The 27,652-nt window shown below is 40.6% G+C and overlaps 3 protein-coding genes across 4 annotated transcripts; 1 reads left to right on the top strand and 2 right to left on the bottom strand.

The window, feature by feature from the left end:
* Positions 1-10,151: 10,151 nt before the first annotated feature.
* otomp (otolith matrix protein) lies at positions 10,152-17,802 on the bottom strand. The gene is made up of 10 exons (XM_083541819.1): positions 17,695-17,802; positions 16,515-16,638; positions 14,958-15,094; positions 14,521-14,623; positions 13,977-14,162; positions 13,626-13,800; positions 13,460-13,527; positions 12,302-12,486; positions 11,473-11,644; positions 10,152-10,821 (listed from the first exon to the last, which is right to left on the bottom strand). The coding sequence occupies exons 2-10, from the start codon at positions 16,588-16,590 to the stop codon at positions 10,811-10,813; spliced, it is 1,113 nt and encodes a 370-aa protein (XP_083397945.1). The 5' UTR covers positions 16,591-16,638; positions 17,695-17,802; the 3' UTR covers positions 10,152-10,810.
* Positions 17,554-23,176, top strand: acvr1l (activin A receptor, type 1 like). Of its 2 annotated transcripts, none has more exons than XM_083541779.1 (11): positions 17,554-17,641; positions 18,239-18,318; positions 18,887-18,966; positions 19,058-19,309; positions 19,392-19,603; positions 19,789-19,888; positions 20,285-20,431; positions 20,514-20,789; positions 20,873-21,070; positions 21,629-21,759; positions 22,098-23,176. In XM_083541779.1, exons 3-11 carry the CDS (start codon positions 18,900-18,902, stop codon positions 22,230-22,232), a joined length of 1,518 nt encoding a protein of 505 aa, XP_083397905.1. In that variant the 5' UTR covers positions 17,554-17,641; positions 18,239-18,318; positions 18,887-18,899; the 3' UTR covers positions 22,233-23,176. The 2 variants fall into 2 exon arrangements, with proteins under 2 accessions (XP_083397905.1, XP_083397904.1); XM_083541778.1 differs by having other exon boundaries at positions 17,608-18,039.
* On the bottom strand, positions 22,966-27,526 carry d2hgdh (D-2-hydroxyglutarate dehydrogenase). Its single transcript, XM_083541776.1, has 11 exons — positions 27,234-27,526; positions 26,227-26,333; positions 25,887-26,042; positions 25,684-25,741; positions 25,425-25,564; positions 25,155-25,348; positions 24,899-25,067; positions 24,525-24,668; positions 24,213-24,355; positions 23,957-24,122; positions 22,966-23,880 (listed from the first exon to the last, which is right to left on the bottom strand). The coding sequence occupies exons 2-11, from the start codon at positions 26,327-26,329 to the stop codon at positions 23,618-23,620; spliced, it is 1,536 nt and encodes a 511-aa protein (XP_083397902.1). The 5' UTR covers positions 26,330-26,333; positions 27,234-27,526; the 3' UTR covers positions 22,966-23,617.
* Between the last annotated feature and the right edge of the window lie 126 nt (positions 27,527-27,652).

Genomic DNA, 27,652 nt, shown 5'->3' with positions numbered 1-27,652 from the left:
ATCATCTCTTTTGATGATGCATGATATCAGTGATGAGTAGTGATGAGTGTGTATCAGGCTGTTGCATATGTGTATGTGTACCCAATGCCTAATGGGTTCTTGTAATAAGAATGCAACATAAAAGTCCTTGTGCATCTACAATAAAAGAAAAAGAAAATGGTGAGGCAAATGATAGTTAAGAAGCGGCAAGCGATTATACATGGTTTAACAGAGTTCAGCAGAGGTCCAGCAATCTGCACCTGAATCAGAGCATTCAGGCTCTTCATCAGCAAATAAGCGTTTTTTTTTTTCCAACTACAGATGAAGAGAGAAAGTCGATTAGTTTCATGGAAATAGACAACAGCTTTACTTTGTTTAGGTCCAAATGCCACTGAGCTGGTTGAAGTCATAATATATTTTCTGAACTGCTGTTATAAAGTGCTAAGCCCAGACTAAGTCGTTAAAAACACAATGCATGAGATTAATTGCGACTGTAAATAGACAGCAAACAAAACTATGTAATTATGTGCATGTTACTGGAGCATGTGATGACAGGAAATGAATTTGCTGGTACACAGGTGCAAAGCCTTTTGCATCCCACGGGCGATTACATCCGAATAAATATCTTGGTTTAGTAACGAATACAAATGGACTCTTGGGTACAATGATCCATATATACTGAACAGAATAAATCGTCATTGTTGAGATGGTGATTAAGGATTTTGAAAGGAGTTTCCAGTGCCAGTAAATTTGACGGCCTTACGTCTTGCAGGGGTTGTTGTTTTGGTGGTGTGGCAAGTTGGGTTTTTCTCTTATTGGCTGCGTTTAGGGTTGATCCTGAGGTTAAGATCAGATTAAGGTGTACCTTAAGCAAGGGGCTAAGATATATACTGTAGCTGACCTATGCAGAAAATAAGGATCGAAATTTGGGTGCATGGGTGGACATAAGTCTCAAGAACTTTATCTTGCATGGGGGCATTAGCCAGATTACCTGGATCACCAAGCACAGCTATAGGATTCAAATACAATTTTCTGTATTGACATGAGCTTGTCTTGTTTAATATGACCAAGATTGTGTCAGAAATAATGACTGTGGTATCTTTTAATTTATTTATGCACAAGATTTTATAGAATTTACACCTTCATCTAGAAAATAGATGATGACTCTTGAGTCCCAGCTGGTCTTGGCCTTGGATTTCACATGGACTTGGCAATGGTAGGCTTGCCCAAAGCCCTACTAGTAAGATCCAGCTTGAAAACCAGTACCAACCAGAGTCTAACATCTAATGGGACCAGTTGCAGAGGGCAGTGATACTTGACAGTGTCCGATTTAGTTATCTCTGAGTTGAATTTTGCTAAATTAACAGTTTGATGAAGCCTTAAATGCTCTCTTAAAAAGACTCCTGGCCATCGACGGGTGCCAATAAAATATTAAAGTTTAGCCAAGCAAGCGCATAACTCAACACAACAGTGGCTATAGATGAAGTCTGTTACTGAAAAGCTCTTGTCATCAATTATATAGTACCCCTTCTAAGCCTGATGAACTTTCTTTAGGTTCCAGGTCAGGCTAAAATCAGATATCTCGAAAGAGAAGCCAGGCCAAGGGAAGGTCAGGACATGAGTTGTAAAGATAGGTGATGGACAAGAGCAGGGGCAGACGTGATATAGGACCGAGACTTCTGCGATGATGGATGAATTAACGCAATAACTTTCAGAGGAGTGAAATACTCTGAGGGGAAGCCTGTAGTGCTTGTAGTGCTGGAGCTCTGCTGAAAAACAAAATGGTAAATGAAACCCTTCCAGGCTGTTTGTCTTCTTACTTTGGCAGGCTGCAGCTCCCAGCATACTACAAGGTCATCTGTAATGAAACCAGCAAGCGAAAGGGGAGTCAGGTTGTAAGATAGCCTGAACGGGTACCAAGGTAGATTTAGGGTTGAGGATCCTACTGGGTGAAATCTACCTCTTTTTTTGACTGTTCCCTATTTGCAGCTTTACAAGCAATGGATCATATGTAACAATCTTTTAATACAGTAGTGTCTTGGTCAGATTTACATGTATCGTAACTGTAGCGGAGCTAAAATTGACGAAAAATAATGATAGTTTGTTCAGAATGCTTTCAGAAATACGAAATGACTCGCTTTCAGAGCACTTTTTAATATGTAGAGTTTGAATAAATACGCTCAGTGATGTAAATTAAGGTCCAAATTAGTGCATATCCTGTCATTTTATGGTCATATACTGAAACTCAGTAGCTCATGGAAGTGTTCTGTACTTAAAATAGTATCAGCCTTGGATTTTTCTCTAAATACTGTTTAGAGACAGCTCGGGGGGCCAACGTTCCCAATAACCTCATGATAGAACGGCCTCAGACTCCTTTTTAAGAGTGTGCAAACTTATGTAAATACAGTTAATTGCAGTTTGCATAATCTTAGGACAGAATCAGGGGTGGTCCTATGGCAGGGCAGTCATATTTTAAGGGGGCCAAGCATGAACAACCACCCACTACCAAGAGCAGAACCAGTAAGGGGTTGCACTTGGTAGTGGGTGGTTGTACATCTCGTCTCTACGTCTCTACGTATGTTATCCCATACATGCAAACAGGTGTGAGAAGTGTAAATAAAACTGCTATTTACAATAATAAGTGCTTTTACAGTACTTTGCAGCTCAATGCCATTGTTCGTTTCCTCTTACTGATAAATGGCAATCAATTCCAATCTAGCAAATAAATAAAGTGCAATAGATGGAAACCAGCTGGAACGAGAATGATGAATGTACTTACAGTAAGTCGGTTTGTGCTTCATTAATTCGAAAATATGCTCTGACTGATTGTCCTGTAATGCCAGGAAGAAAGATTGAGCAGTTACACACCTCCTGGTTGTAGTCCAATGATATGTCAATAGCTATACAAGGAAAAGTATATAGACCTGTGGATTTTCTTGGCCTAGCAAAGTGCTGTAGACGTCTGCTCAGCCAAGACAACACCACATAGTAATTAACTAATCAGTATTTTAAAAACTAATCAGTCTTTCTGGGTGAAACCTAAAAAGTCGACTCTATTCTGTTGTATTCTATTCTATTGTATTTTGATTTCAGCTATCTTTGAATATTTCTAAATGCTAAAATTTGTTTTACAACTGATATGTTGAGTGTATCTACTGTGTTTTTTTTCCTTTATGCCTCCAACCAAAGATTCTGGCTTGTCCTGGCCTGCCTTGATACCATCCCCACATAATGACATCACTGATTGGCCACCATATTTAAATAGGAAGAGGACCAGAGAGGTGGAGGGTTGTTCTTTTCTGGTTTTGATTTGTGCTTGCCTTCTCGAATGTAATTTGGTATATATTAATTATAATACACATTGTATCAGTCAGTTGACCCACAGTGGAATTGTGACTGCCTTTTTTTTTTCTTAGTTTTTTTTTTTTTTTTTTTGGTAGGGACCAGGTTCTTGTAAGGAAGCCTCAAAAATGTTAGACTTGGCCCGCCGTGTAGTTATATCGTTTGTACACTTGTTGAATTTGACAAAATAACTGACCCCCTTTTGTGGAAACATTTTTTTGTGTTTGTTGTTTTTTTGGCTCCCATTATAAAGAGCTCCTTGACAATCCAGGTTCAGCCAAGTAGTTAAGTCCCCATGTGGCAAAATGAATGCAATAATAAAACAATTAAAGAACAGACCATTATAGAGAATTTGAAATAGAAGTCAAACAGGTCGTAAGAAAAAAAAAAAAAAAACTCACACCCTGGTGGAGTTTACCAGAAGTAGACATGAAACAGGAAATGACCAAATAACAGGAATTCAGTAGATGATGACCTGGGTTAGCAAGAAGGGGGAATGTTGTTTCCAACAAGCCAACAAACACACATGTTGAAATTGTCTTCTCACTGGACCAAAAGAATGCATGTGCATGCAAATTGCATAGAATTGTTAAAACACCATGAGTGTTTAAAAGAGAAAGGATAAGAGAGAGAGAGAGAGAGAGAGAGAGAGAGAGAGAGAGAGAGAGAGAGAGAGAGAGAGAGAGAGATTCATTAACACTATGGCTAGTTTGGATCTCTCCCAGCTCTAAGGACACAACACAAAGACTCACAGTCTCACACATTGTTTGCCAACTATCACATACACAGAAACATAAAAAAAAAAAAAACCCTGCAAGCTTATTTTAAATTAAAACACACACCATATGTGGGCCTTAATGTCCTGGCTTGCATTCTAATACACACACACACTTCCCCACCCATACACACAGCCAAAAATCAGTGATGGATCCACCTGTCCAAATGCCTTGTACAATCCCAGAGATGTTTCTTTGTCTCTCCGACATCAAACATAAATATATACTGTATGTGTACACTGTATGCGTCTTTGGTGTCCTTTTTCTTTCTTGGGACTAATAAACACACATGCAGTAACCTCGAAGTTTTGAAATTAGAAATGGTGAAACATCAGCAAAAATGCATGTCACATGTAAGAGCTTTAAGGACTCCCTGAGCAACACCACTGACAATCTTTAGTGTGTGTGTGTGTGTGTGTGTGTGATAAGCTGGAAGCCAATGATTTAAGACTGCCAGACATTTAAGAGTTCTAGAGGAAGTATGGCTAGATAGTGCCATCTAGTGAAAAAGCTTTCATTACCTTGAATTTGATGACATGCTACATTTTATAATATACAGGCATGAATCTGGTTCTCTAGTTAGCAGCAAGCAGGCAACAGGTTCAGAAAATCTGCCCAGACATTTTGCTCCCCAGATATTTTCAAGCCAAATGCTATATAGAATCGTTTCAATGGGTTTGGTGAATTCTACAAGGGGGTCTTCATCCTGTAGGATATTCTACTGGGAGTTGACTAGCCAACTAGGGGCATCCCATGTAGAGTACCCAAACCACCTGGTTCCTGTCTTATACTGATAAACTCCATAGCTAAAAACTAACAATTAGCCTAGCAACCCTTGTAAGCAGTTTCATTTCCTGTAGCCTTTATTTGCTCCGTGTAACTTTTCTAGCTTACACCAAGATTATGACTATAAATGTAGATAGGGGTCATCATCAAACTGAGCTCTTGTTTCACCACTACTGACTGGTACAGTCACACTCTTTTTGTCTATTAGCTGTGAATAAGAATATAAGGTTGTTTAACTCAAGTGCTGTCATCATCTCACCTCAGAGAAACATCTCATTGTTTTTTCCAGGAAAAGGACCATTGCTTTAAACTTGATTAAAATCCAAATACATCACCACATGTATCAAAGGTGGGTCATTTTTTGGTCATAATTTGTGTTGCTGAACCACTACCATAGTAATCAACATCTATTTGCACAAGAACAGCAATCTTTCTATAGCGACTTCTTGATTTATACATACCGGCTTTAAAAATGTCAGTCACGCCGTTTGGAACGGTCCCCAGTTTCATCACATACACACATACCCACACCCACCTCAGCAATCTGTGATAATGAACCCAGCACATATATAAGTGTGAAGCTTGTTACTGTGACTTGAAATGCTCCAAACTGAACATAAGTTCCCTTCATAATGAGAAAAAGCCCTGTATCTCCTTTCTCATTAAGAGCATTGCCAGATGCTTGCTCGAGGACTTCCAGCTCTGGACAGCACATGGGACAGCAGGAGCTCAAGTAAAAATGCCAGGGCTCAGCAATGTCACACATTAGCACTCTAGTGAACTATTTATATTCAGGGAGGGTTGGAAGTTTCTCTGAAATAGGCATCTGCCATAGTAGCTGTATACAGTTAAGATTATCCAATGAAGCAAAGGGTAGAACCTGGGAATTTTGATTGTCCATCTTGTTGGCAGGAGGGTCCATAGGTGTGTGTCTAAAAAGGATGCTTTAAAAAAGGCCATCGTATGCTTAGACAAAGCTTGATGGATGGTTGGACTGCAAGATGCTGTCATCTACCAATTAGCATCCCTCTGAGTGGATAATTGGTTTGAAAAAAGTTTTGTATCCTATATGAAACATGAATATTCATGACATGGTTTGTCACGTTTGGTCAAAACAAATCTACATCATCAGACTGAGATTGTACCCTTTATTTATTTGTGTCCAATATGTTTGGTTTGGGATGTTGCACTCGGGCTTCGGTTTAATTATACTGTAATAGATTTCCTAACACAGAGATAATGAAGTCATACACACTTATCAGCACCCTATTTACCCCGAGAATGTCATCTGTGTAAAACGCTACTTATTAGCTGAACTTGTCTGAACGCATATAATTGACAAATGATCGGATGATAGATGGCGCATTCACAAATCCATATGGTATCACCAGGTATTCAACGTTGCTGTGACAGTTCCACTTACATTTTATGAAATGTTTTCAGGTGCTGGTATCCAGAGGGAATTACAGTTATCTCATTTATCTCAGCAATTGAGGATTAAGGGGATAAAAAGCTCAGGAGGCCAAGCAGTGACAGCTTGGTGGTACAGGTATTTGAACTTACAACTCACAACTCACAAGAAGTCGAATATCTTTACCACTTTTCCTCCAAAAAAATTCCTGCAAATGTTATTTTGTTTAATTTTCCCCCCAACGGCACTGCATAATGATGTTTTTATTGTCTTCCCATGGTTTAATCCTCTGTTCCTTTTTTCTTTCTTGACCTCTTTGATGGACAACAGATGAGTGTCCCCCTGTCTAAAGGCACAATGTCAAGGCCAGTGTGATGGGCGTTTGATGATGTCTTGCTTGCTGTAAATATTTGCCAGCTCAGGTTGTCTTAATTGCATTTCTAAGGAAGTGGAACTGCAGTGGATTTAGGGCCAAATAAAAAAGCTCTTTGCAAGATATGGTCCTATCTATAGGACTGTGTTTAAGGCTGGCATTACGAAGTCCAAGGTCAGGACTTGAAAAGACTGAGTCTTTAGTAGTTTGAGACCAAATGAAGCTCAAGCCCAAATAAAAGAAACGGAATTGTTTCATGTCAAACTTGGTGCTTGTGAAAACAAACATAAGGCCTATAACAGTCTGGTAAAATGCCCAAGAGCAATGCCTAAGACAAAGACAGGTTTGGGTGGAAATACCGCTAAAGAAATCGATACAGAAAGCATCTAGAGACTAGACTCTTACATTTAAAGGACAAGTATAATAGCAATACTAATAATTAGGATTCAAGTCTCATCCACATAGAGCTTTCTCTTGTCTTCGTGGGGTTTCAGCTGTGTTACATGAGCATGAATCAGAATTAAGCCTCTTGCTCAGAGTTAGGTTTCTGTGCTATCGGAGAGAGACATAGAATAATGAGATCTCTGAGTCTAGACGGATCGCTTGTCACTCTGGTATGCTTGCATTCTCTGTCATTGTCACTGGATTACTACTCCTGTGCAACAGATTGCTATATATGTCTTTATCTGGAATTCCAGTTCGGCCTTGATGTGGTAACGGCATTCGTTCTGTCAGGCCGCAAAGCATTTGCACGTCATATATTTACTGCATTGATTATTTTTGGAGTTCAGTCATTCCCTAATGATGCTGCAAATGTTTTAGCACAGAAAACCAGGTTCCCTCAAATCACTTAATCTAAGAGAATCCTGAAAAGTTGCAGTTCAAAATTTAAGACAGTTTATGCTCAAGTAGTATCAGGTTCACATTTGGCGATCATCTTGCAATCTCCAAGAGATGATTGGTACCTTTCTGTGTCTGGTTCCTCTCCAGGTGTCTTCCTTATGTTGTGTCAGGGAATTCCGTCTCAATACCAACAACGCTTCCTTGCTCATTTAGGACTGATATCTAGAATTGACTGTGTGTGAACCTGCTATAGGAAAATCTAGAATTGATTCTCTATAAAGCTCTTACAGTTGTTATATAGTAAATTGTAAACATTAGATGCTGTTCTGTAATAACGAACTATGATGTCAGCTGTCACCTGAGCATTAGTGATACATGAGTTCTGGTGTGAGCTAGCTTCAACTGTCCAATAGAATCTCGGCAGAAAGCTCCAGTCACACGGCTGTCAAAGATACTATCATTACAATGTCTCTTACTGCCGAACCTGTAAGTGTGCTGGGAATCACATGAGAGAATTTACTTGAATGCATTAGCAAGCTAGAGGCATATGCGATTTTTTTTCCAACATCTTCATTATTGTCCTCTCATCTGTTTTCATTTATTTCTGTCACTGCTTAAGGCAGACAAATTCCCTACCTTCCCTAATTTGTGTTACATAGTCAAAATTGCAGCTTGTTCAGTTGTATTAAAATCTATTTAGCATGCACTGGTAAAGCCTGAAAGTCACTTTGAGGGCCATGCTTGTAAGCACCAATTTATCCTCCCAAGGGGCAAGTTTTAAGTTTGCAGCCGCCAGTTTCCATTGGCGAAGACAAATTTATGCTAAGTCTAAATAATTGTTAAGTTAAATATCCGAGATTATTACCTCTACTGGTCTGGAAACGGAAACGGAAGATGGCGAACATTAGTGTTACCTGACAGAATGAAGCTGTACCCTCGTTGTAAGCGCAGAACACATGTAGCATACCCAGGTTCTTAAAGGTAACATGGCTTTCCTGATTCTCCAGTGTACGAAACACAGCACTGTACCGTACAGCCAGAACCACCTAAGCACAAGCCTCTCAGAGGCAGATCATATAAGCTTTGGATGGCTCCAGTGGGACTGCTCAATCCCAGAGTGCATTGTGACATACTTGAGTGCGTAGCCTGTCTCTGTATACAGGTATTGTGCTTGTTCGACCTACCGTGATCCTGATAAGTCAGTGCAACGTGATAGCAGGGACTGAAAGGGGGCCTGAATCAGGAAGTCTGTGCCATCCAAAAAAGCTGTGCAGGATCAGACGAGGAAAGATTACATCAAGGGAAAGCAGATTCTGCCAGGACCTCAATCCCCTTACTTGTGCAGATGCCAGTTGGCTCAGTGAACCGTGACAGCTCTTATAGGTAGCACAGCAAGCTCTTTCTGTATATGGGTATGTGTGAGAATTAGAGAGTTGGTTTCCTAGAATTATATCTTTTATCCGGAGGCCAAAGGGTTACCCTATTTTGCTATTGATACCGGTAAATAGAAATAAAAAGACACAACAAAAAGCTCCCAGAACTGAGGTACGTTTTTGGCTTTTCATTGCTCATTGGTCTGTTCCCTAATAAGGGCACCTACAACAAAGTGGGAAGTCTGAAATTGTAATTACTTTTAGCTCATTTGACTTACAAAGCAGAAAAACACAACACACGGCCACCTCAAGAATGAGGTGAAAAAGTTTGTACATCGTCCTTTTTTCTAGAATTTATTCTACATTACTGACCCCTTGACTTTTTACTTTGTCATGCGAACTTCCATGCACCTTTCTTGAAATTGCACCCTGCCTTGTTAGCCAGTGCGCAACAAGCTAACTTTAAATGGCTTTTTACATGGGTATATATAAATATATAGCAATAAAATTTGTCTACGAATGGGATTTGTCATTTATTATTGAATAACGCCATACTTTTTATCCATCTCTAAATACATTTAAAGTTGTAGAATGTCCACAAAGTTTAGAGTTCTTATAGCAATTATGCTCACTCATTGTTTTTCTTTTCTGTTATCTAATGTTTGCACCTGTTTCTAGTCCTTTGTCTTGTCACAAAGTTATAGAAAATTCTGTCAGTTTTTTGGTAAAAACTAGTTTAACGTTTCTTTGATTCATCTTTCTCAGTGATAACCGAATCCGGTAGTGTTTAACATGGGCTTTATTAAAAAAAACTATAGACTCGTGACATCTCCGAGGGCATAAAGGTTAATTACGACGTCCCAATATGTCGCACAGTGGCGCATAATGAATGCTAAACTGTGAAAAATAGGCCGCTCAAGAAAGCACACGGTCGAATGATAATTAGATATGTGCGCTGTCGACGTCAAGTTCATTAGGCTGTGTGTGCCCAACAAATGCTTAATTAACCCCGAATCGAAAGCGCTAATGTTCATTAGCTGTGTTTCCACACTGAAACCGATCCATTAGGACCCCATATCAGACGTCATTATCATTTATAATACATTTGTGTTGTCATTCTCACGGATAAGCTACACTCGTCTGCCCTAGAGATGCGGTTTTGCCGTTTTCCCCACTGCTGCATGATACTCGCACAAAAAAAAGGTAATTAACAACGTTTAAACCGATGCACTGAAGAGTAAACAGGACTATTAAACAATTTCCATTCCTTTTTTTTTTTATTGATAATAGGCTGTTCATGGAAATCAGTTCTACAAATTAAAAGAAACAAAAAAGACTATTTACATAAAATTATGTTCAAGTCCTGAAAAACAGCGTTGGATGAGCACCTGTGTTGAGATCCGTCCAAAAAAAATGCAATGAGTATGCTTGACCAGGAGAACATTTTCCAGAGTGACGTTTGAGAATTGGCGACGATCTTTTTTGATCAAAGATCCTCTAGAAGGTTGGTATACAGCAGGTATAGAGAATACCTGAGCTAATGGTGAAAGTCAAGAACATTGTATTTGGTCCTCCAAAATGTAAATTTATCAGGCGTCTACAATATAGCCGTGGAGGCCAAGGGTAACAACTCTACTAAGCTCTACTAAGTAGACCCCCCTCCATTAACCAAGGATGTGGATCAAATTGCATGGATTTGAACACAGCATAGGCTCAATAGAATGAATCCCTTCACAGCATGAGGCAACCTCATTGGCCTTCGTCTTCGGTGAGATCGCAGATCGAATGGCGTATGAAGTGGGATGGGCACAGAGGAAAGAGAAGGAAGGAAAGCATGAAGCCTGAGAATGAGAACTTGGCAAAAGTATGCAGTGGTAGAAGGTGGAAAAGAAAGAGAGAGAAGCAGAAAGAGAGAGTCTTAATCCAATCAGCATAGGCCTGTGGATAAAAAGGAGAGAGACAATGCAGTGAGAATATATAAATATATATATTATTTTGTTATAAATTTTTTTTCGTATTTGTACGTACTTTTCCGTAATAGGAAAAGTGGGAAGTTGCTGACAAATACAGGAAAGAAAAAATCAACAATAGCCTGAACCAAAGCAGAGTTTCTGTTCTGTTCTACCACAAATTCAATTATTTTCCAAAAAAAACCTCTGAAGTCCAGAAGGGGCTTATTCCATTATGCCATTGGTTACTATTATAGTATTATTGGACATAAATTTGTATCCATTTACAGTTATGTTTAATTACTTAAATTCATTTACTATTAACAAACAAACAAATTAAAATATGAACCTCAGGTAAATTCTAAAATCTACAAATACTGATATGAAACGTCACTTACTAAACATTAAAACTAGTACCAGTTTTCATTGTGTGAAAAAAAAACATTGTATAAAGTTTATTGGAATCTGTAGGCATCCTAACAGTCCCTACTGATATCAGTAGATACCAGCATGTGATCTACAAGTTGCCAATGTTGTTCCAAAGGTGTTCCAAAGGCAACAGACATGTCACCAATAGGAGACAACAAACTACTAGTAGCGATGCACAATTTCAATTATTTTGGGATTAGCCAAAGTTTACCTTCACACTCAAAAGCCTGAAGCATGGTGGTGTAACTGTGTCCCAACCAGGACTGGTAAGTTCCCATCACCCTCATCAGGTTAAGAGTTGAGTCGCTGAACATGACGTCAGGCTGTCCGTACCCCACCGAGCTAAAGAGCGAGAAACCATGTGTGGCGTTGGCGAACGTATTCTGAAGGACAAAAAGACACAAATCAGGTGTTGAACAAACAAATAGGCAAATCAACCCAACCAATAAAAATGTATTCTTTACTAATTCTATAAGGGGGGGTTTATAAACATATTGCAATGTTCTGAAAAGTTCCTTGTCCATGTTCATCATTTACACAAAAAAGTTAATCTCAAATTAAACGAAACGTGTTTGTTAATTTCCGTTTATTTTTCATTCATATTTAAAAGGGAAGCAAGTGAAACTAAAAAGCAGAGTAGCGGGAAGAAGCAGTCAGTGCATTGAAAATAAAACTACTTATACTTTTTTTGTGGGCGGGAGAAAATAACAAAACGTTGGGGAAGCGGGATTGAAAAATCCGTCCCGTGCAGGTCTCTAGTTCATGGATTCCATGTTGCCTAATATTTCTTCAGTAAAAAAACAAGATTGACTGATATTTCCCTTCGGCAAAACTACTACTTGTAAGTATCGGAATGGGAATACAACCCTGTATGCATCCATTATCAGCCTTTAACAGGAGATGAATTGTGTTGTATCTTTTTTCTTTTTTGCATTAGAGGTAACCTCACTCATTTAATTCCAAATTTTTTCCATGAAAGAATCCCAGTACTTTGCCTCTCACTGACTGAAAGCGTTTGCCAGCTGGCACGTAGAACTGACCTGAACGCGGTCCAGGAACTTGTAAATGCGGCATTTATCCTCCAGGCGCACCACCACAGCGTTGGCGGGCACCACGGCCAGGTGGCATCGCGCGTGTTCTGAGGGAGGTGCTTCACCACCGTCTGGGCACAGTAGCTTCAGGTCCTCCATCTCTATGTCCAGGGCCCACGATTCCTGGTTTTTACCTTGCACACAGACACAAGCCTCGGATCATAAAAGATAAGATGTTTTATCAAACGTATCATTGCATTTTGGTGATTTCTTTTAAATGTTGACCCTATGTAGCAACTTGGGTGACACTGGAGACTCCTTCCATCAATGTTCCTTACCAATTCAATGGTTTATTCTTGGTTCGGTGTAAAAGGGTTAGTATATATAAGCAGCAACACCTTCTGACCAATCAGATTGAAGGCATCAACAATGCCATGGCTTAAACAATACTTATTTATTACTTGAGATTCCCGGAACCGTTTGCTTCTCCCCACTTGTGAAATCTACCTTGTTTGCGAATGCTAAAATGCTATTCTACCAAGAAGAACATGCTCCTGCTCCGAAGCATGAGTCGCATCAAAATTTACAGCATGGAGGATGCCTGAAACAGGCAGGCATGGTTTAGCATGACACCTTGACTTGTTTTTTACTTCTCAAAAACCAAGAGCTACAACGTTAGGAAACGCCGCCCCCTGCTGGTTCACATCCATGATTTTGGATTGGATTCAGAACGTATCCCAAGCAAAACAATATTCTACTCATTCTACGAAAATGAAAAGCTTTATAGTGTGTGTGGATGGATAATAAAAAAAAGAACACGCACAACTGTAAACTGTCCATTACAGTTTAATGCACAATAATCAAATTAGCCCTGTAACTTGTTCACACTCCTGCCGTTCCAGTCAGTAAATATTTGAAATATTCCAAAAGTCAGTAATAGTAACAATTTTTTGAAGATCACAGATGAAGAAAAGTAGGTTCCAAACTTTCTGTGATATTGCGGATCTGCCTGGTGGAGTCCAACCCATGTTTCAAATGCTGTTTGAATACATGCTAAAGAAAATCCCTGTTACTTTAAGGATCATGGGATATGTTCCAGACTCAGAAATACCATATTTTTTAGCATTTGGGGGGAAAAAAAAGGAAGGGTTAAACAGATTAGCATACCATTCAGGTTGTCAAAGACAGTGGAGTGTTTCACAAAGGCTACATCCCCAAGGTTCTCGGCCACACATCTGCAAGTCACCAGACAATACACAAAAGCAAAGTGTATACATTCAGGCTGTTGTGTAATTTAGTTTAGTAACTAGTAAAACAGAAAGACACACTGTACCTGAGTGCTCCTGCCTCACCATAGTGGCGTTCCCGAGGGTTGTTGACACAGATATGCCGGTCGTTCTCATCACCTATACAGGCCTCGCAAAGGTTTCTAGGATTGTTCCCTTTGGGGTCGTGTTCTGGGTCTTTAGCTCCTGGGACACAGCTGTAGCCGAAGAAATCTCCCACCGCTATGGGAGAAGGTGTGTTAAAGCTGCTACTTTCTCTCTCATATACACACACACACAAACAGTTGTGACTGACTGCACCCCCTCCACAAGCGTACTCCAAAGTGTGTATATCTATCTATATTTCTATATTATATTTATTGATGTATTATGTATAGTTATATATAAATATAACTCACCGTGAGGGAAGTTGCACTGTTCGTCCACGCTGATCTGCGATGTGTTGACCAAGAAGCCGATGGGAACCGTCCAACCCACAGTGGTGCGGATACCCGGGTGGCACGAACTGCGCTCGTGCATCTCCAGCAGGGACAGGTCACCCGAGGACTTGCGTGCCAATGCCACCACGTAGTAATTAACACCATCTGAAGGATAGTAAGAGGAACAAGCAGCCATCAGTAGTACTTAAATAGCAATTCATAAAAAATAAATAAATAAATAAATAAAAAGATTTGAAGGGCAAAATCCCCTTTTTTTTCCCCACCCCTTTTTTTTTTTTTACCAAACTCATTTGTAAAATGTATTAATAAATAACAAAATATATACACATCTACATATTCGATTGAACGAATAAATTATGAAATCAATCATATCCTAATAATAATAATTATAAATTATATTCTACTTAAATATAATCTCCAAAATGTAACACAAATCTTTTTTTGGTTAGGTTTGTCCTGAGGTGTGTAAACTTTAGCAGTCGATGTGGTAATAGTCTGGGACCTATTCCGTTGTGCGATTCTCCTACGGCGACGTCTAACCCATAACAAATGCCGGCAGTGTAGATCTCGTCAGGGAACATGGAAGCGGCATCGGCCGTGCCGTTCTGTTCGAAGAAAGAACTTATTATTAGGTAAAAATGGGTTTATTTTAAATTTTTTACATTTTTGATTTGTTTTATTTATATATATATATATATATATATATATATATATATATATATATATATATATATATATATATATTGTATTATAATATTATGACTTTTTTCTTATAAAAGAACTAATATAACAAAAATTGTCATAATATTACAATGTAATATGAATATTGTATATAATATATATATATATATATATATATATATATATATATATATATATATATATATATATATATATATATATGAGGAATACTTTTACAGTACATCATTTTTGCAGTACCTTAATCCTTTGCATGCAGTCTGTCGCGCTCTGTCCCCGTACACACAGCAGTTTTCCGCGGACATTCCGCAGCGTGACGTTCCCGGCCAAATCCAAGCACTTCTGCTCCTCTATCTCGGAGACTGCGCACCAAGTGACTGTGGCGAGGTGAAATTATAAGTACGCAATAAGTAACATGAAAATGTCAGGTGAAGTCTCATTAAAAAACCTTATTTTTACAAAAAAAGTCAAATAAAGCAGTACAATTTACCAAAGTGTACAGGAAAAATTAGCATTGGTATAGTCAATTCAACATTAAAACACTTGTAACTAACCATATTGTAAAATATAGTCGTAATTTTATACTTTTTTATGTCGGATTTTAACGCGAAATCATATGATGGTACTCGCAGACAAAATGCAGAAGTTAGTGGGAATCTAGTAAAATGGTAATAGCTGAAAATTTTTCAAGCTATGAAAAAGAAAAAAGAAAAATAAACTATAAGTATAGTTCGATTTTATTAGTAATTAGTAGCATTAATCTGGCTCTGAAATATGTATAGTATGCTTAGAGAGTAAATATATGTTAACAGTATAAATGACAAAATAGTTTCAAATGTGTTCAGAATGTAATTCTTTTTACAGTTTCCTCAGATTACAATACTAAAGTATTATAAATACTATAGAACTTCCTGCATAAATAATTTCTAGTGCACCTTCTATTTTTAATAATGGTTGTCTAGAAACCTTAAAATTTGGAACAATAGGATTAGGCACCCCGATACACTGATTATTGAATTTTAATAGGTAATAATGAAGTAATTTTTATGTTGAACATAGTTTTTTTTCACATTTGTATGTTAAATATGATAGCAAAGAATACATTTGAATAACTAGTAAAGCGATATTAGTATTGTATAATTATTTGATGTTTATACTGTAAAATATTATATATTTCTGTTAAATTTGGTTCATGCATTGTATATATTCCTGGTAATTTGTTGGTAAATTGTTGCCACGATTTTGGAGCCATGCAATAAATACTGAGATCATGAATATTAAATAGTAAATCATTTCTTCCAAGTTGAATGTGTATAAAAAATTTATATTTCTGAAAGTAAATAAAGACAATACCATGTCTAAATATGAATCCAATACTTTAACACCACATAAATCTCCCAGAATGGATTATCCCTAATACTTGATAAGGGTTGTGTGTAAATCTAATAAAGAATGAAATAAAAACTGAGGAATCTGAGGCTACAAGGTATGTTCAAGGTAGTCTGCCCGTGGATGTTTTTCTGCTCATAATGGATGTAAAGACCACTTACATGAGTTCCTCTAGCATTCCTTAGTACCTTAAACCTTGCCATTTTTTTCACGTAAGAAAATCCTTGGATGAACCTATATATTGACTAAGGTTGAAGTAATTCTTGCAGTATACCATATTAGTGCTGCAATGATTTTACGATAAATACGATAGCTTTTTTACGATAGCTATTTTTTTGCAATATTTCTGCTGTACAATCAGAGAAAGCGAAGTTCAGACATATTTGTGGTGTTTTATTGAATACTCACTGCTTTGGATGGTTGCCCCACTGACCATGGCAACCAGGAGAAAAGCCAAAACCAAGCGTCCTGCTGTTTGCTCCATCTTGCCTTTGAGCAATAAGGTCTCTCAAATGATTGCAGAAGTATTGAGCTTTTTTGAGAGAGAGAAAGAAAGAGAGAGAGAAAGATCTCAGAAGGCTCACGTTGCCCCTGTTCTCCCAGCACCCAGAAATCTGGACAAGAGGCGAGCTGTTCCATTAGCTAGCATTGGGTGGTCATTTTTCCTTAGTAGTCTAGTGTTTCTTATTCGATCCTCAGAGAGCTGATGGCATGCAGCATTTTTGCACACTTCACCTCCCCTGGTCAGGTCATCACAGGGGTTATAATTAAGCTCAGCACAATGGCTTTTTGTGGATGGTCACTAAAGCCTTCTGGGGATTAAAAAAGTCTGGCTCTGGAGCGAGCCAGGTTTGATGGAGATTAGCGATAGAGAGGAGAAGCATAGCGGGTTCTTTTGTCCATGCAACAAGGCTGCATGAAGAGGCATGTAGGCCACTTGATACCAGATCTACTTCCTAATTCCCTTGTTGCCAACCCTATAATCAATGGCTTATTAAAAGAGGCACGAGTCGTGGAAGATTCTGAAAGCTGATTATAATATCATATAATTTAATATAACACTTTCAACATCACATTACATATTTCCCAATTAATCATATAAAGCCAACTCTGGAGACTGTGCACATTTTATATCCATATTGTTGTACAGTATTTGCGCAAAGTAAGAAATGTAATTAATTAATGCACCGATTGCGTATTGAAGAAAGAGAACAAGAAAAAGAAGAAATGAGAGCAAGAAAAAAGAGCAAAGTAGTAAATAGATAGAAAGAAATCATGAAGAAGATGAAGGCGAACATTAAGATGATGAAGAAGATGAAGAAAATCAGGAAGACAAAGATAAGGAAGAGGATGATTGAGAAGATGCTGATGATTATTATGATGAACATGAAAAACAAAAAGAAGAACCAGCAGGTGAAAAGGATGAAAGAAATGTAGTAGTGGCGATGGTGCAGTTCTGCGAGTGACCAACAGAGGCGCACACACTCCGCTTCACTGGGTGGCGCTCCATCTGCTGTGTTTTTGCCGGCAGCCATGTAAGATCTAAAAGCCTTTTACTTTAACAACAAACAGAGGGCACAGGATTTACTTTAGAACTGTTGAAAGATTTATTCTGGCTGCTGAGGTGATGCGAAACTCGCCCCGTTCGTCCTTTAAAACCCCTCCAACATCCAGTTAGCTAGGGCGCAACGACTGGCTGGGTCCCAAATGGCTCCTTCTTAGTGTAGGAATGACACTAGATAGGCGATGAAATACGGCGTTTACTTCAGCGTGGAGCGCACTACCTAGTGCGCAATCGGTGATTTGAAATACAACCCTTAGGCTGGTTGCCTTCATATTGCTTTGCTAGCAGTTTATTTATTTATTTATTTATTTATTTATTTACTTGTAAATGCCCCGATATAACGGTTTATATCGCAACATGAAGCGTTTGGTAATTATTTGATCTAATAAACTATAAAACTATTACAATACACACGGTTTGCTTTAACATAACTTAGCTGAACGTTTGACTAATAGTGATTAGCAGCTAGCTAGTTAGCCCTAGCCAAGCAAGCATCTCAGGCTAAATAATGGCTTAAACTTTATTATTATGTTTTATTCTTATTTTATCCTTGTTTTTTCTTTCTCAGGAACATGTCTGCTCTTGAAAGATGACTGGCTTTGTGAGGGCTGGAAGACAGTGTTAAGAATTACCTCAGGATTTGTGCAAGTGAGTACTTATTATTATTATTATTATTATTATTATTATTATTGTTGTTGTTATTATCTTTATTATACAGTAATTGTTCTTTTTCACAACATATTTAAGTAGCCAACATTTCTGAGGTTATTTTCATCCTTCAAACACGAATTCGTTTTAGCGTTTTCAAGATATTAGTTTATATACTGATTGTTTATTAGAGAAAAGGAATGATGATGAAAAAACTCCTGAAACCTCGTTTTAGTAAATCATATAAGCACAGACAGGTTTCCAAAACTCGTGCTTTTTTATTTTTCTTGGCAACAGCGTTATGGGTTAGACAAAGAAACTTAGAAATGAGTATCAGAAAATAATAAGGACATATTCCTCGGTCTTGCACACATGCAGTAATACCGGAAAAAATGCGGCGGCAGGCTATTCTCAAAATGCCGCTCTGCTCTTAAAGGAGCCACATCATATTTCACCAGTTACACTGTGTAACAGACACTCTTACGTTAAAGCCTGTGTAAAGTTCATTAGTTTCAGTGTAGACACCTGCGGCTTATAGACAGGTGCGGCGTCTCTGTCTTTTTTTCAGTGCACTGAAGCAAATGGGTCATCGCTGCACCCAGGTTCTTTTCCTCGTGCTGCTCCAGGCTTTGCAGGCACTAGCTGAAGGTACTGAGATTTCCACTTCCTCCTGAGGCTATCACCCATAAGTCTTGTGAGCCATTACATTTAGGCGTGTTTCCTCTGCGTGTGTGTCCAGATGGCTCCATGGAGTGTGTATGCATGGGCAGGGACTGCATGGCGCAGCAGTGTAAAGGCGACCAGTGCTATTCCTCCGTGACCGTCAGGGACGGCGCGCCCTCATTCCACCGCGGCTGCCTGATTGGCCCCGACAGCAGGAGCTTGACCTGCTTGTCTTCTCCTTCGACCAGTCACGTGATCGAATGCTGCGCTCGGCCCATGTGCAACGCCAACACCTCGGCAGACGCCCTGATTCAGCTGCTGCTCAAAAGTAAGTGTATAAAAGGGATTTTTTTTTGTTGTTGTTGTTCTCTAAATGATTGGATCACTGTTATTTTGTGCTCCGGGTGCAGATCCGGAGGGAGAACCCATGCGATACCGCGTGGAGACTCTGGTACTGTTGGTCCTGGTTCCTTTTGCCGTGTTGGCGCTGCTCACGATGCTGGCCGTACCCGTGTGCCGCCGTCTGCACCCACGCCGACTCGAGCGTCTGCACGAGTTCGACACGGAGCAGGGAGCCATCGATGGCCTCATCACCTCCAACGTTGGAGACAGCACCCTGGCGGTACGTATTACACTCTAACTGTGCTGTATTTATGCAATCATATTTAAAAGACGTTTCGGCATCCGGATTAAATCTACTTGAGGGGTTCTGCCCAGGCGTGCTAGAAGGCTCCGGAATGAAACGTGGATACATTTGTATTCGATCGTACTAAGATTCTTAGTATTCCATATTTTTTCCTCGCACAGGACCTGCTGGATCATTCCTGCACGTCAGGCAGTGGCTCAGGTCTGCCATTCCTGGTGCAGAGGACGGTAGCGCGCCAGATCAGCCTGGTCGAGTGCGTTGGTAAGACATTTCCATAATGATGAATGATGTCCAGGATATACAGATACAGATTTTTTACATATGGAACGTAGTTAACATCCGAGTTTCCTCATGGGACCACAAGTTTGTTTAGTCTCACACCTCACACTTGGAGAAAAAAAAGAGAATAGAGTTAGTGCAGTGTCCCATTTCTCTTTTAAAAGGAGAAAATCCTGATAATTCCACATTTCAAGGAAGTAAATGAATAATGGATGGAAGAACAGTTAAGTAGATATGTTTAAAAAATTCAATATAAAATGTACAACACACTTGTGTATACACAAGTATACACATCTTTATTATAATCTTTATTACCCAAATGGGGCCTAATTCCAAAATATTAGAAAAAAAGAACGACCAGATCCGCTCTTCCACCAGGAAAAGGACGATACGGAGAGGTGTGGAGAGGCCAGTGGCAGGGAGAGAACGTAGCCGTGAAAATATTCTCCTCCCGGGACGAGAAGTCGTGGTTCCGGGAAACGGAAATCTACAACACGGTCTTGTTGCGGCACGAAAACATATTAGGTGAGCCCGCTCTCGTCCGGCACGTGTATAGTATAGCCATATTTCGAACGCAGTTTTCACATCTGAGGCCGTGTCTCCTCAGGGTTCATGGCATCGGACATGACGTCCCGCAACTCGAGCACGCAGCTGTGGTTGATCACGCACTACCACGAGCACGGCTCTCTGTACGATTACCTGCAGCGCACCGCCGTGTCGCCGCCCGACGCCCTGAACATGGCTGCCTCGGTAGCCAGCGGCCTGGTGCACCTGCACACCGAGATCCTGGGCACAGAGGGCAAACCGGCTATCGCCCACCGAGACCTCAAGAGCAAAAACATTTTGGTGAAGAAGGACATGCGCTGCTGCATTGCTGACCTCGGTATCAAGACGCAAGAATACGTTTTTCTTATTAGTTGTATGTTCGTCATAAAGGTTTGATTTATTGTTGTTTTTTTATTTCAGGTCTGGCCGTCACTCATACGCAAGCTGACAATCAGCTCGATGTAGGGAACAACCCCAAAGTAGGCACCAAGCGCTACATGGCCCCCGAGGTGCTGGATGAGACGATTCAGATGGACTGCTTCGACGCCTATAAGAGGGTGGACATCTGGGCGTTCGGCTTGGTGTTGTGGGAGATTTCCAGACGCACCTACAGTAACGGTCAGCGCCATCAACGACACTTATTACAAGGGCTGCAACAACTAATAGATCGAAATGTCAATGCTGAATGAAAAAATTACACTTTTATACAGAAAGACCCTGAAATCTGGGGTTGTAGTTATAATAAGCAAAAAAAACGTTTTATAATACAAATAATGACCCGCGTCATTTCCACCCGCCGTTTATTTACTTTTTGTCTCTTTGGAACGTCACAGCAACGTCTAAACATGTCAAAAGCCTTTTTCCTTTTCAAATTTATCCACTTTGGAAGCAAAATTTTTTTTGTTTTTTGCGCCCCCTACCTACTAAACCGACTAAACACATGGAAAACAGAGATTAAAAGCAGATGTTTTTGTTTAAATTAAAAATTCTAAAAGGTCTATAGACGAGTCTGAGTGTTTAAGTCTGAAAAAAGAGTCACGGTTCTAAAAATGTGTAGGAACCCTGTGGGTTGTACCACATTGTGTGGCTTATAGGATCAGACCTGATCCCATTCCACCTCTGGGTTCTAACGTATTTATTTATTTATTTATTTTTTCTCCCCCTGATTGGCTGCAGGAATCGTTGAGGACTACAAGCCTCCGTTCTACGACCTGGTACCAAATGACCCCAGCTTCGAGGACATGCGCAAAGTGGTGTGTGTGGAGCAGCAAAGACCCTTCATCCCCAATCGCTGGTTCTCTGATCCGGTACTTACTATCTTGCGCCATCATGCACCCAAATTTTCACACACACTCAACGGGGACACAAATGTTCTCTTGGTACATACTTCACCTCGCATATAGCTTAGGAGCGGACAAAAATTCTAACCAATCGTTTGGATTTACTCATACCTAATTTGCATGATAGTCTTTGCTATGAAACCAAAGGTCCAGGAGTCGGATTCTGATCTTGGATCATTTTAAATTGTTGCTCGTACCACATTAAAACAACATGAACACATTGATCCAATGTCGGGTCCGACTCCACCCCTCGGATTTTTCGCATCGTGCCTCCTAAATAATGCACGTTTTTCCACCCCTACCAGATGCTCTCGGCCCTGGTGAAGCTGATGAAGGAGTGTTGGTACCAGAACCCGTCGGCCCGACTGACGGCGCTGCGCATTAAAAAGACTCTGGATAAAATCCTCAGTTTGTTAGAGAAAGGAAAACCGGACTGCTGAGCCGGGATTTTGGAACGCGACTTGGTATCAGCTCCCTCAAAAACTCGATCGTTCTGTGGAAAGCTGGGCGTTTTTTTTCACGCTCCCAGGAATAAAACCCAAGCCATTTTTAGATCCTGTCGAAGATTCCAGAGGAAACGCGGGTTTCAGGGCGCTGATCCTAGATCCGTTTTTCCAGGAGCGTGAAACCTACCTACTTTTTTTTTTTTTGAGAGAGAAGTGAACCAGGTCTTTGGCATCCACACCATTGAGGATCTCCTTCACACGCCCTCTCGTCCCCGTGCCTGCATGTTAAAAGCCATCGGAACGCTTGCGCACGCTGCAGCAGCCTCTTTTCTCCCTTTCAAACCGACAATCGCTCAACGCTGGACCGCTCCTGCGCTATCAGGCAGCCTAATTTATTTCCCTAAACACGCACTCGCGTATTCATACCTAACACCGCGCTTGCGATTTGTACAGTGCCGCATAATCGTCAATGCCCCATAAAGCTCTTTAGATCGGGGCAAAGACGTAGGACTACCACTACACTTCGTATAAACTGTGACTTTAACCGAATATAATATAACGTATTTAATTATAGGAACACTAAGACAAGGACGTGAGGGAAATCAACCTTGGTTGTGTCCGAAGTGACTCACACAGCAAGCGCACATCAAATGAAATCAATCCTCAGACGTCACACGGCACAAACACGCACTCCTGCACTAGAGGAAGTCGTCTGCTTTCCACAAGATTTCATTATAGCATTTTTAATTTATTAATTTTTTTTAAATGGAAGTAACCCCTCCCCCGAAAACAATGCAATGTTTATTTATTGATTTTATAAAAGGATGTTATGCACAAAATAATTCTTATTGATAATTAAACGGATTCGGGCTCATCGTCGAACACAATCCCGGTGTATTTACATAAGTCACAATAAAAATCTCATGCTGGATTTAAAGGTGCGTAAATGCTTTGTGGGGACTTAATCTTGTATTTTGTCCACAACCATGAAAAATCTATAATAAAAAAAATAAGTCCGCTTATTGTATTTTGCACCAGGGTTATGACGGAAGTGTAGATCTACTGTAGTAGTGCCAGATCACCTGCACAATGGAGAAAAAAAAACGTGACTGGAATCGTCAAAGCTCTTTGCATGCGCATATCTAGGGATTCGATTCTCTCCGCTTATCAGCCGTTCAGCTAGGGTTAGCATTAATCAAGACGTTGTGAGAATCCTCCCCAGCACGTGGCTCATGATGATCTATTAGAGCCATGAGCGTATTCGCTGATCGTGTTTCTTTCTAACAAGCTCTAATAACGACGTGTATGATGGTAATTTACGTAAGCAAAATTGGACCCTGGGGTGAAATGCTTGAAACTTGTATTTACTCGACACCGATTTAGCAGCCATTATCAGGAAGTGTTTTATACGGGTTGAGAATGCCTTTAGGGTCCAGCATGTTCTTAAAGTCCTTCATGAGGCGTACAGCTTCGGGGGATTTACTGTAGTAGATGTAGTTCCTCTTCTTGAGCCCGAGGCCGTGTTCGGCGCTGACGCTTCCCCGCCACTTCTGCGTCCACTCGTACACGTAGGGCTCGATGGCTGCCAGAAGTGCTGCGTCTTTGGCGGGAGACGTGACGTTCAAATGAAGGTTGCCGTCACCTGAAGACGTAACGATAAAGAGTTTGTTCACGAGGACATACAAAGTTTAAGTAAAAAGGGAGACGCGCGATCGTACCGACATGGCCATAGCCCACTATGTTCCTCGCCCGGTTTCCCAGGTGCGCTCTCATGTCGGTGACCAGATCGTAGATTTTCTCCAGGGGAAGAGAGATGTCGTATTTGTACGTGTATCCGTCGTGCCGTAGCGCCTCGGTGATCCTCTCTCGAATAGACCAAAGAGCCTGCAGAGACGTGTACACAACCGCTCGCTGTTTAATACCACACCGCCTTCCAAAATCGCTAATATGATTGGTCAGAAGGGGGTCGGCTACCTTTATTTTAGCATCCTCGGTTGCCACTGTACCGTCTGCAACCAGCGAAGACGCCATGACCTTTTCTAGGAAGCTGTGCAGTTTCTCCTCGTCATGGGCAGAGTTGGATCCAGCCGTCTCGATGACGATGTAAAACGGGCTCTCTGGTGGAGGGAGAAAAAGTTAATCTGTTTTAGACGTCCTCAGCTACCCTCAGAAATGCTAGTCATCTGTTCAGGAACATCAGCTGGCTGATGATAAACTGTAGTAGTAGTTGTATCATTAGGCAGCTATTTTGGATAGGGTTATGTGAAGCAAGCATGTTGATGTTACCCGTGATGGGGTTGATGAGCTTGAGATGTTTCTCCACGAGGCTCATGCACGAGGCGTCTAGGAACTCGAAAGCCGACAGAATTTCTCCCAGCATTCCACGGCAGATCTGAAATGTCTCCAGAAGGTTCTGGAAACTTGAGCAGCCTGCAGAATACACACTATGCTGAACACATACCAGGACGCTATTCAAGTCACCAAACAATATGTGGAAAATTATGTCTGGTAGGTTTGGGGGGGGGGGGGGGGGGGGTTGAGTCAGTTTATTTCAGCTAGGATAAATACACCAAAGGTATTAATTTTCTTGACGCCGGGGGCAACCCTTTCAACTTTTAATTTAACTGTGTCTGGCATGACCGCCTTTTTAAACAAAGTACCTAATAAGGCCACGTTTACAGACTTGGGTTTGCGAGAACAGAGGATGGACACTGCGGTGATCACCCCGAGCGTTCCCTCAGACCCGATAAACAGCTGCTTCATGTCGTACCCCGTATTGTCCTTGCGCAATTTAGCCAGACAGTCCAAAATCCTGCCGTCAGCCAGCACCTAGGGACACAATGCCACGAAAGAAAGTGTTGTAAGAAGCAACGAGACTCTTTGAGCAAACTCGTGTTTTTAGTTCCTGTCACGCACCACTTTTAGGCCCAGGACTGTCCCTCGGAGGGAGCCATAACGCAGCAGGCGAAGGCCACCCGCATTGGTAGACACATTGCCCCCGATGTGGCAGCTGCCCTTTGCCCCCAAATCCAGAGGCATAACGAAGTCACGCTCTTCCACGTACTGAGACAGGTTCTCCAACACGCAACCCGCCTGACACGTCAAAATCCCTGGAAATTTTGTACGTCAGTCATGATAATTGACTGCATTTTGCAATTTCTGTTTTAGCGCTGAAAAACGAAGTACCCGAGAGGCCGTCGAAGGCGAGGATTTTGTTCATAAGCGCAGTAGACAGGATGATCTCGTCAAACACGGGAACACTGCCTCCCACCAGCCCCGTGTTCCCACCCTGAGGACTTATAGCCAGGTTCCTCTCGTTGCAGTACCTGTGGGTCACACCCTTTATACCTTGAATTTACAATGCACTCTGTAGTCATCAAACTATTTCTATTCTACTGAGTAGGCAGGCTTAATAAAAATGTTGATACAAGGAGCATGTAATTACCTGAGGATCCGAGAGACCTCTTCTGTCGTCTGGGGCCGTAACAGAACCTCGCTACTACCTGCACGGAAAAAGGTGACCATTTCTTCACTTCTAGTTGCAGAAAAGCATTGAGTATTCAGTAAAGACACAGTGTGGACCAGATCCATGGGAGTTTCTCAGTAGTTCTGAATGACTATGACCCAATTGAAGAGCTCGTTATTCACCTTTGACTGACTTGAGCCAGTCGACGTTGCAGGCCTCCAACACATCCGGGTCTGTGACAGTCCTTCCCTGGAGAAGTTCGCTGAAGAAGCCGATGTCTTCGGTTGTGATTCGAGAGAAAGTTCGGCGAGTCGGGGCGGCATCGTGTCCACGTCGATCTGCCGTTTATAATTGAGTCCACATTCATATTTATCATTTGAGAGATTTTTTCTACAAGTGCTTATGAGGCTCAACTGATTCCTAGTAATACAAACCTACCTTTAAGAGTTTAATTTTGTTCAATCACTCAGTTGTGGTGTTCAGTCCAGAATTGTGGTGTTTGTGTCAACATTGATGACTTACCAGTGACGGTTTTGTGAACAGCCTTGTTGCAAGTTTGCGGTTTCAGCCACCTGGCAGCCAACTGCACCGTCTGGAGTCGCTGGAATCTCTGAAACACCGCCATAACTCTTTGGGTAAAGGAGAAGAAATGCACAAGCTAATTACTTATTTAAAGTTTAAAGCAAAACCAGAATTAAACATTAGCCCTTCCAATAATGCGAACATAGAACCACACTCCTCTCCTACAGCCAGTAACCGGGTAATAAACTATATAAGTGTGTGGAGGAGGTGTTAGGCATTAGGTCCAAAGGCATTGGACTTTGGATCCAAAGGTCGAGTTCAAATCCATTGCCAGTAAGTTTAATACTTGGCCCCTGACCAAAAGCCTTAAACTTTACGCAGCTCGCTTGTATGAATGAAATAAATCGTGATCAGGGCATCTTCCAAAATGCCATAAATGTATTTAAAGCGCCTTTCCAACACAGGGGGCCCTTGAAATGTTCCTTTCCAAGACGGCGGATATAAACCCGCTTCACGTCACTTAAACGCGCTTGGAAGCGACTTCCGCCCTTTCTAATATGGCGGCCACAGAGGTGCCTCAGTGACGACGTGCAGTAGCTTAAAGTTCACCCGTTTTGACACAAAACATCTTTAGAGGGACTGTGCTGTAAATATAGGACAAAGTAGAACAAAACGAACAAAAGAAAAACTCGCTGCAGGCATGCGTTACTTTACAGCTAGGCCCTTTCCAATATGGCGGACATTAAGCCGCATTTCATGCCTACGGGACAATTTTGCCCTTTCCAAGATGGCGGACTTATTAAATCCGAGGTTAATAAGCGCATTTTCCTCTTTTGCATCTATAAAGCACTCGTTTATCTCGTGCATTTATACGAAACGTATAAATAACACAAATATAACTTCTGGTTTATTGCGATATCAGTTGTTAAAAGCAGTTAACCGTTACCGCAAACATCATAAAGCAGTTACGAAGAATGTAACAGAAGGAGAATTAAAATGTCACTTACTGTGATTTTTAGCTGTAATTATCCATTAAATTAATTAAAAGTAAAACCATAAAAACGCCTCATAAACAACAGCAACACGAAGTGTTTCTTCTTCTTCTTGGCCTGAAGTTTGGTTGTCACATGAGCAGCAGCGCCGCCTTGTGGGTTGGAGTAAACGTGCCGCTTCGAAATAATAGGACTTTCCATGATCACAAATAAAACACAAATATTACAAATTAAACGTCGATTAAAGGATTAAACTAAATCATCCTTATTACCTCCAAAAGAATTAGTTCGTTTACCTACCTTTATTTCACGCATCACACTATAAACATTACTCATATTTTGAGACTCTCTATCCTATAAATACTATTGATTTTTTTTTTTAAACAAAAATGTAATTTAATCCTTACAATTTTTTTATTTTTTTTAGTAAAAAA

Source organism: Silurus aristotelis, assembly GCF_946808225.1.
Source record: "Silurus aristotelis genome assembly, chromosome: 5".
Classification (NCBI taxonomy): domain Eukaryota; kingdom Metazoa; phylum Chordata; class Actinopteri; order Siluriformes; family Siluridae; genus Silurus; species Silurus aristotelis.
Note: the sequence above shows the minus strand (reverse complement) of the source record. Positions and strands in the feature narration are given on the sequence as shown.

Bases quoted from the DNA above. Each gene is read 5' to 3' on its own strand.
- d2hgdh (XM_083541776.1), bottom strand. From the start codon at position 26,329: ATGGCGGTGTTTCAGAGATTCCAGCGACTCCAGACGGTGCAGTTGGCT. The intron at 26,043-26,226 runs GTAAGTCATCAA...TATAAACGGCAG, and splicing joins TGTTCACAAAACCGTCACTG to ATCGACGTGGACACGATGCC. The intron at 25,565-25,683 runs GTAATTACATGC...TGTGACCCACAG, and splicing joins GAGGTCTCTCGGATCCTCAG to GTACTGCAACGAGAGGAACC.
- acvr1l (XM_083541779.1), top strand. From the start codon at position 18,900: ATGGGTCATCGCTGCACCCAGGTTCTTTTCCTCGTGCTGCTCCAGGCT. The intron at 18,967-19,057 runs GTACTGAGATTT...GTGTGTGTCCAG, and splicing joins TTTGCAGGCACTAGCTGAAG to ATGGCTCCATGGAGTGTGTA. The intron at 21,071-21,628 runs GTCAGCGCCATC...GATTGGCTGCAG, and splicing joins CAGACGCACCTACAGTAACG to GAATCGTTGAGGACTACAAG.
- otomp (XM_083541819.1), bottom strand. From the start codon at position 16,590: ATGGAGCAAACAGCAGGACGCTTGGTTTTGGCTTTTCTCCTGGTTGCC. The intron at 13,801-13,976 runs GTGAGTTATATT...CTTCTCCCATAG, and splicing joins ACAGTGCAACTTCCCTCACG to CGGTGGGAGATTTCTTCGGC. The intron at 12,487-13,459 runs GTATGCTAATCT...TCTGTGTGCAAG, and splicing joins TGTCTTTGACAACCTGAATG to GTAAAAACCAGGAATCGTGG.